This window comes from Colobus angolensis, unplaced genomic scaffold (assembly GCF_000951035.1).
Source record: "Colobus angolensis palliatus isolate OR3802 unplaced genomic scaffold, Cang.pa_1.0 Scaffold405, whole genome shotgun sequence".
In the NCBI taxonomy this organism is placed as follows: domain Eukaryota; kingdom Metazoa; phylum Chordata; class Mammalia; order Primates; family Cercopithecidae; genus Colobus; species Colobus angolensis.
Window position 1 is genome coordinate 2,147,974 of NW_012117433.1, and position 8,684 is coordinate 2,156,657.

At 53.4% G+C, this 8,684-nt stretch overlaps 1 protein-coding gene across 4 annotated transcripts in view; it reads right to left on the reverse strand.

Annotated features, from left to right (window-relative positions):
- PFKP (phosphofructokinase, platelet) overlaps positions 1 to 8,684 on the reverse strand; it is a 37,847-nt gene that overhangs the window by 27,308 nt on the left and 1,855 nt on the right. For 2 of the 4 annotated variants that reach the window (XM_011955998.1, XM_011955997.1), the window contains exons 2-8: positions 7,658 to 7,847; positions 5,684 to 5,849; positions 4,475 to 4,519; positions 4,132 to 4,240; positions 2,690 to 2,785; positions 1,236 to 1,328; positions 545 to 670 (exon numbers count right to left, since the gene is read on the reverse strand). In XM_011955998.1, the coding sequence (XP_011811388.1) occupies positions 545 to 670; positions 1,236 to 1,328; positions 2,690 to 2,785; positions 4,132 to 4,240; positions 4,475 to 4,519; positions 5,684 to 5,849; positions 7,658 to 7,847 (825 nt within the window). Of the gene's footprint in view, positions 1 to 544; positions 671 to 1,235; positions 1,329 to 2,689; positions 2,786 to 4,131; positions 4,241 to 4,474; positions 4,520 to 5,683; positions 5,850 to 7,657; positions 7,848 to 8,200; positions 8,283 to 8,684 lie in introns of all 4 variants that reach the window. The other 2 variants (XM_011955999.1, XM_011956000.1) reach the window with 2 other exon arrangements.

Genomic DNA, 8,684 nt, shown 5'->3' on the forward strand with positions numbered 1-8,684 from the left:
CATCACAGACCTGAATGTCCTTGGGGATAGGAGGACAGGAAGTGGCTGAAACTGGAGAAGTTTGGGAAGGTCCCACCTTCCCCTACAAAATACCACCCCACAGATCTCTCTCACGCCTGCCTCCCTGCCACTCTGTCCACAGATCTCTCTCACGCCCGCCTCCCTGCCTCCCTGTCCACAGATCTCTCTTGCGACCACCTCCCTGCACTCTGTCCTTCTAAAGCGCCTGGTGCACTGGGGCCACCTGGAACCTCTTCAACTGTTGGGATCCCAACACTCTAGACCCACCTCAGGGGAGGTTACAACTACATGTCACAAGGACGGACGGTAACTTAGAAAACCAAAGAGTGAAGACGGCGCAGGTTCTGCAGGTGTGGGTGAGAACACAAGCCTGATGCCTCCCCATGGGCAGCTCACCCCCTTCTCAGAAAGGCTGTGTAACCCAGCGTGCACCAAGACACCCAAGGTGCCCAGGCGGGCCTGACAAGCAGCGTCTGTCCCCAGCTGCCCCCGCCCCGCCTTTGGCCATGGGCTGCCCACTCACCATCTGCACGCACTCCATCAGTGGCAGGCGCACGGCGTGGTTCCCGTTCAGCGACACGACGCAAGCTGGGGTGTCCGGGGTGGCCTCTAGCAAGGCGATGACCGCCTCCACTCCCATGCGGCTGGCCTGGAAACCAGGTCCATGTGGGTCAGGGGCAGCCCCCCGCCCTGCCCCGTCCCTGTCACCTCCTGCTATCTTTCCATGACCTCCAGTGATCTCAGTCAGGTGCTCACAGCCCTCCCCACTTGCATCCCAACTCTTCAGAGCAAAGCGATTTCCACTCCTTTAGAACTGGCAAGATGGGAACAGAGGGGAGGTCAGGGCCAGACGGAGAGCAGGAGTGTTAAGAGCTGAGTTTGTACTTGGGATTCCTGCTGCCCTGAGTCAGTTTCCAGAAACCCACACAAGGAACACAGCCTTTCTGCCCTGGGGTTCTGTCCGCTGGGGTCCACGTCATCCTAACAGCAGGCACTGCCTTCCCACACTAGAGAGCTCTCCCCGCAGCTGAATGGCTGTAGGCCTAGAGACTGGTCTGCACCAAAGGTCTCAAGGATCGTCAAGATGAGGGCCGGGCCACTGGCATCTCTGGGGGAGCATCCTGCCAGCCTCTGTGGCCGGCTGGTGCCCGCGCCTCTCCAGAAACACTTCCTCCTGGAGACCCTGTGAAGATGCCCAACCCTCCCATCCTCACCAAGATCCTGTCGAATGCCGAAGGGGTCCCTCCTCTCTGCACGTGCCCGAGGATGGTCACACGCGTGTCGTAGCCCAGCTGCGTGACGACGAGCTGCAAGGAAACGTCTCGTTAGGACGCGGAACCGTGATGCGGACACAGCAGCCCAGATCTGGAAGCAGGCACTGGGCACTAAAAAAGGTTTTTCGCTCTTTCTTCAGATCTAAATGGGAAAAGTTATTTCTAAATTTTGTTTCCTAGCAGAACATTTAGTATATATAACAGGCAGCTGAAACTCGGTTTTAAAAATAATACTTTTGTTACCAAAGAAAACCTTGGCTTGCACCTAGAAAACGAATGCAGGTCACATGTACGGTGCTTTAACAACAACAACAAAAAGTTTCAGTAGCTTGCATTTAAACTATTACTTATGTTTTACAAAAATGTCAACATTTTCCTATAATCAGCTTAAATTTGTTTAGCTGTGATTTGACAGCACAACCCAGTCTAATCAAGGCACTGCCCTCGCCCCACCCCATGGACACGCTGGCCCGGTGACCTGGAGAGGCCACTGACTGTCTCTGGAACTCAGCTTACTCCTCTGTAAGAACAGTGGGGCTAGGCTACGTGAATTTCATGCTTCCTTCTTGGTCCATTGTCCTGTAATTTAATTATAATTAAGTGGGAAATAAAACCTTTGCCTTGACTTTATGGATTACCACTTATAAATATTGGCAGATGTCTTTCCCAGGTGTCTGTCACCGTTTTCATATCCAGAGACATGTTTTGCTCCTTAACTGACCGTAACAAAGCACAATAAAGAACACGACTTACAAAGGCAGGTGGGGATGTCTTCTGCCCTGCGGCTGCTAGAGCCAAAACCCGTCCCCAGCCCCGTCTACAGCAGGAGCCCAGCCCATGGCATCAGAGTCCTCTCCAGATGGGCGGGCACTGAGCAAGCTCCAGGGCATGAAGCCTGCCAGAGCCCGTCCCCCGGCAGGGCCACGAGGACACAGCAGCTTTCTTTGTGAGTAAGAATGCGCTCAGCTGATGCTCTGCGTTACGGGAGGGCACAGGGAAGAGCAAGGCGCCGCCTTTTTCCACTGTGGCAAACAGAAGCCCAGGTCAGCTGCCAAGTGTTCAGTCCTCGTTCTCAGAGCAGCTCACGTTTAAGAGCCAGAACACTCTATTCCAAAGAACACATGTGACCACTCGAGCTGACCTCCTCTATGTCTGCCGGGGAGTCCCGGAACCTCTAGGGACTCAGCAAGAGGGGACGCAAGCGGAACGGGCCCCCGGGAGCGGGAGCTGCGTGTTTCCCATGCCGCCCAACTTCTGAGTCGTTATAAAAATGTTTTAAATATCAAGGATAAAAAGTTAATAATTCAATGTTCTAAACCAAGCCTGCCCATGATGCTAACCTCCCCTGCTTCCAGGCAGAAACCAAGGGAAAGTAAACAGCTGCACGCACTCACCTCTTTGATTTTCTCAGAGGTAATGGGTTTATTTTGGGTATCAATTGCTCCTTCAGCCACAATAATAATATTCAGCCTTTTTTTCCGGGCACGGTTCTGCAGACACAGAAAATTAAAGCTCTCAAATTCCTAATCCCATTCTTAGCAACAACTGCAACAAAACGACAGAAATCTGTCTCAGACTGAGCTAGCCTCTTTCTGGGCAGGAATCTTTGCCCAGCTTCCTAAGAGCTGCTTCCCAATGACATCAGAAGGTGGTGAAAGGTACTCTGGATGACAGCAGGGAGGGATGGGGTGAGAGGAGGGGCAGGGGTGAGGTGAGGGGCAGGGGTGAGAGGAGGGGCAGGGGTGAGGTGAGGGGCAGGGGTGAGAGGAGGGGCAGGGGTGAGAGGAGGGGCAGGGGTGAGAGGAGGGGCAGGGGTGAGAGGAGGGGCAGGGGTGAGAGGAGGGGCAGGGGTGAGAGGAGGGGCAGGGGTGAGAGGAGGGGCAGGGGTGAGAGGAGGGGCAGGGGGGAGGAGAGGGGCAGGGGTGAAGGGGCAGGGCAGCTGTGGCTCACTGGAAGAGAGCTCTTTGGGACTGGGAGCTCACATCACCACCACAGACAGAAATGTGGCCCCAGCCAGCCCTTGGTGGAGGGCGCTGGTGTGACTGACAGGGGTTCCCAAGGGGAAGGACACAGAGATGGACCCCCGACAGGCGTCTCGTGCACTCATGCTTTCTGCCTCCCTCCAGAGTTTCCTGCCTCCCTCCAGAGTTTCCTGCCACCTCCCTGTAAACCACTCCTCCCCGGCCCCTCCCAGGGGAGGCCCCGAAGCCTGGCCGCTGGGATGAAGTTGTATTGCGCACAGGCTCCAGCAGCAGAGAGGCAGGACAGAAAACACAGTGTGAGCGAACACAGGGCCCACACACTGGGTTCTGGTGGCCACAGTCGCACCCGAAAGGCCTTGCACTGCTGGGCCGCCGGGGCTGCTGTCCCCATCGTCCTTCCTATGCTCACAGCAGTCACGTGAGCCTAAAGAGGTCATGAAAGGAACACAGCGACCACTCCACGATGTGGATTAACTCATCCTCAATGGATTCGCTTTCTATAAAGCCCCGCATTAAAGACCCGCCCGTAGAAAATGGTAGTGGTGGCTGTGTGGAGCCTGGAGCCAACAGTGCCTGAAGTCCACCTGCCAGAGTCAGGCACACATGGGGCATTCTAACCAGGCTCACTCTGTCTCAGACTCAGGTCTTAAATGAGACCTCTTCTGCCTTGGGTCTCAGCCTTCATAGAGGAAAACATGCCCCACGCTCCCAGTCCATAGAGTGAAATACAAAGTGTGACAAACTGGAGACAGAGAAATACTTTCACGTGCTTAAAATGCCGTCCCACTTGGGATCCTGATTAAAGCAATGCAGCCAGCATCGCCCGCTATCGACGGCCACGGGACCCACATTACCTCCGAGAGTTTGACACACATCTGCTCCTCCCAGCCGTCCTCTGGCGGAGATTCCGGAAGGAACACCCAGTCTGCACCGCAGGCCAAGGCACTGACCAGGGCCAGGTACCTACATGGACAAGGCAACAGCATCAACACCCCAGAAGGATCCTTCCCCATGAGGGTACCCCAGGCACCCCACTCAGTGACAGATGGGCAGATCCAATGCCAGGTATGAAGCGGGACGCCGGCCCCTCCAGGACTCTCCATGGGAGCATTCAGAATGTGGGGTACAGCCTCGGGGAGATGACGCTAAGGGTCCCCAACCTGAACCGCGGGCACTGGACCCACCGCAGGTACATACCCACAGTGTCGTCCCATCACCTCCAGAACGAAGGTCCTCTGGTGGCTGGAAGAAAAACGGAGGGAGCCCTGGACACAGCTCAGAAAGCAGAGAAACACAGGGAGCACCCACTCAGCCCCAGACACAGCTCAGAAAGCAGGGAGAAGGGGCTTTGACAGCCGAGTTAGCCAGGAGGCCTGCAAGGACCTAGGCTTCAAAAATGGTTCATTTTCTACTAAGGCAAACGCTATGCAGTAGCCTTCCAGACTCCTGTGAGGAAAGTGACTTGAGCCGCCTCTGCGCTCTCCAGTTGCACATTTGACACCTCGCCTGCCTGTGCCCAGGACACACTCACCCTCCCAGGCCCTGTGCTGGGCTCTTTCCCAGATACCTTCTCTATTGGGCACAGTTGGTGGCTGCTGTCAAGAGCCACGGCTGGCTCTCTCCCAGGGAAACAAGTGCGTGCCAGTGTCACTAAGTGGTTAACGCCCGGAGACTGGGTCTTCCCAGGGAATGGAAAAATCCAACTGCTCCGAGCAGCCTTCCAACTTAGTGATTTTCCACCAACTGTGGGGTTCACACCCACGCACTGAGAATGTCCAGTGAGGCATCACTGGGAACAGGACACACAGAGGACTGGGAGGCGCCACACTGGGGACTGGATATACCACTCTCTCAGTCTCAAGCACCTTGTCCTTAAAGGGGAGACACTTATTCTATTTACCATTTCACATGGTTTTCATGCAAATTGCTTCAGAAATTGTAGGGTGTCCCACAGAGTCATTAGTGATGATCTGCCGAGTCTAGAGCACCTCGGATCAAATGCTGTGGCCCCACCACACTTTGTGAATCCATAGGTTACACAGGGCAGGACATCGCTGGCCACATCTCTAATGAGTGGTGTGGAAAATCCATACCACAGTTTACTTCTTGCCACTCCTTCCGGAGATGTTTGGACAGGACATTCAGATAATTATTATTTTGTTTCTTCCTTTCAAATTCTAATCAACAGCTTTCTTTTATCATCAGGTTAGAAACAAGGAATGTTTTAAAATTAAAAATGGAAAGCAGACCAGAGAACAATTTTCTGGCAATAGTTCCTAAAAGTCAAGTTACGAGCCAGCACCAGGACACCCAATCTGCAGAACGTTCTAGAGCCTGTGGTAACATCTGAGCTGGGCACACATCGGGCCCCACGTGGCCTCCCGCCGGTTCCTCTGAGCGCTTTACCTCTGGGCCGTGGTCATGATGGCGTCAATGACCTCGATGATCCTATGCAGGGCGGAGTCAGTGCCGATGGTCATGTCGGTGCCGCAGAAATCATTGTCAATGGAGCCCACCATGCCCACCACGTTGAGGTAGGCGTACTTCTGCACGGCCTCCTTATCGATCTGGCCTGCGTGGGGAGCAAACAGCAACACAAGCACTCTAAACAAACACTCGAAACTCTTTGATTTGTTACTGGTATCATTTATTTATTATCTTTTTTTATGAGACAGGGTCTCACTCGGTTGACCAGGCTGGAGTGCAGTGGCACCATCACAGCTTGTGGCAGCCTTGAACTCCTGGGCTCAGGCGATCCTCCTGCCTCAGTCTCCTGAGAAGTTAGAACTATGCCTGGCTGATTTCTTAATTTTTTGGTAGAGCCACACTCTGTGTTGCCCAGGCTGGTCTTAAATTCCTGGGCTCAAGAGACCGTCCTGCCTTGGCCTCCGAAAGGGCTGGGATTATAGGTGTGAGCCACTGCCCGGGTCAATTCTTTATTTCCTCAGAATGCAACCAGATTCTGCATAGTTAAGAGAAGCCAGACAAAGCTGGCAGCAGTTACACACAATGGGCGCTGTCACCTGGCACTTAGACAAGAGCAGTGGATTCGAAAAATAAAAGAAAGGATCCACATTCGCAATTGGTAAACAAAAATCTCAGTATTTCCTGGCAACAGCTTCAGAGAATGACACGGCTTTGAACACGGATATGTTACAATTACGGAATTGAGAATCTAAGACACTAGGCCATCTTCACATTGATTTCTCATGCATCTGTGGGAAGCTGGATCGTGGGCGGGCATCGACCTCACACTCAGGACAGACCTGGGCTATGCAGCTCTGCATAAAGGGAGTCGGAACCATCAAAGGGCCAGGGGCAAGCTTAGGCCCAGACTCGTGGCCACTGTCCTGCTCTGGGCACTCAGTAGGCTGTGCAAGACCAGGACGACGTGGACAAGCAAGAACTGTGAGGCCTGGCTGCTTCCAGCGGGCAGCGTTCTCCATCCCCTACAAGGACGTTCACAAGCCTGGAGACAGCTGCTTTGCCTCAAAGCCGCCTCTCATCAAGTTGCTATTAAACAATATGCTTCCCTGGACATACTTAATATTGGATTGAAATTATATAACAACTGCTTCAAGGGAGAAAAACTACACTTTGGGAGGCCGACGTGGGTGGATGACCTGTGGTCAGGAGTTCGAGACCAGCCTGGCCAACACGATGGAACCCCCGTCTCTATCAAAAATACAAAAAAAGTTAGCCGGGTGTGGTGGTGCATGTCTGTGATCCTGGCTACTCAGGAGGAACAGAAAGTGGCAGGAGAATCGCTTGAACCCAGAAGGCAGAGGCTGCAGTGAGCCAAAATCGCATCACTGCACTCCAGCCTGGGCAAGGGAGACAGACTCCGTCCCAAAACAAGCAAACCAAAACACCTACATACACACAGGACTCTCAGAAACGCTTTCCTAAGTAGTGTCAAAGGTGGTACCGGATGATGTATTGGCAGAAATTTATCTAAATAAATAAAGTCTTGTGAAAACTTCAGTTCTAAGGGACCCCAGCGAGTTGGAGAGATAGTGTGAGGGCTGAAAGGCGGACGCTGGTGTCCCAGGCTGCTGGGGACCTGGCCCACCACAGCTGAGTGGCTGCTTGATTCCTCATCTGTAAATGGGATGATCTAAAAACTGGCTTGGATGGCTGTCGTGAGGATTCCATAAAACTGTCTGTGTCAAAGCGTGCCTGGCACATGGTAAGGTTAAATTACCAGCATTCTTATGATTGCTGCTATTGTTTTTTGAGATCATAAAAAGTCCTGAGATGGTGACCTGGAAGATCTGTGAGAACAGGTGCTTCTGCTGCAGTGAAGAGGGAAACGTGTCCATTCCAAAGCTCTGAAACAGGGCAAAAGCCCGCAGGACACAGGAGCAGGCTTCCACTCACCATTCCTGGCCAGCTCCTCCAGCAGCCCGCTCCACTCCTTCCGGAAGAGGTTGGCCCCGGTGAGGCTCCCGTCCCCGCCGATCACACACAGGTTGGTGATGCCGCGCTGGAGCAGGTTGCAGGCGGCCTTCAGGCGGCCTTCCCGCGTGCGGAAGGCCTGGCACCGCGCACTGCCAATGATCGTCCCTCCCTGGGAAAGACGACACCAGCTTACTCATCTCCTCACAGCATGACAGAAAGCCAGGTGGATGGCACACTTAGACTGACTATAAACAGGGGGTGCTGGAATTTACGTTTTTCTCATTTTCACCTTGTCAGTAACTAGCTATGAAAGACTATGATTTTCCTGTTTTTAGTCCCAGACCAGCATTCCACAAAGACAGGCGCATCACACCAGGAGGAGCCAGGGAGGGGAGGAGCCAGACACACAGCAGCCATCAGTTAAATACATGGAGCAGGAACCAGCCTGTGAGGTCACAGCAGCTGCCCCAGCACCGGCCAGTGAGCTCAACCAGATGTACGTGGAACCAAAGAGGAGCCCACTGACCATCAAGCAAGCCGGCCCGGACAAGGGAAGTGGCATGACCAGTTGCCAGGCTCTCCCTCCAGTCTCCCCTTACAGCACCTGCAGGTAAAACCAGTAGGAACCTGGGGCCAAGGGGATTTTTTTTTGCACCACATACCCGCTGCCCCTTTTAAAGAGCTACGTGTTCAGGAACTTAAATTATTTCATCCAGACTTCCAGGGGACATAGACCATGATTCATCACAGTTGGTTTTCCAAAAACTAAGAATCGGTGGGATCGACAAATGCAGGATTCATTTAAATAAAACCATGAATGCACCAACAAACTCCAATCCAGACTGGACCCCTAAACGCATGCTGACTTCGTCAAGCAAGGTGCTCAGAAGCGCAGCAGGGGTTGTCTCCGTGCTGGAGGCAAGGGCTCTCCCTGGCTTCAGTCTGCACGCAGCTCCCAGGAAACCCCCACATTGATGTGACTGCCTGTTTCTTCTTTTTTTTTTTT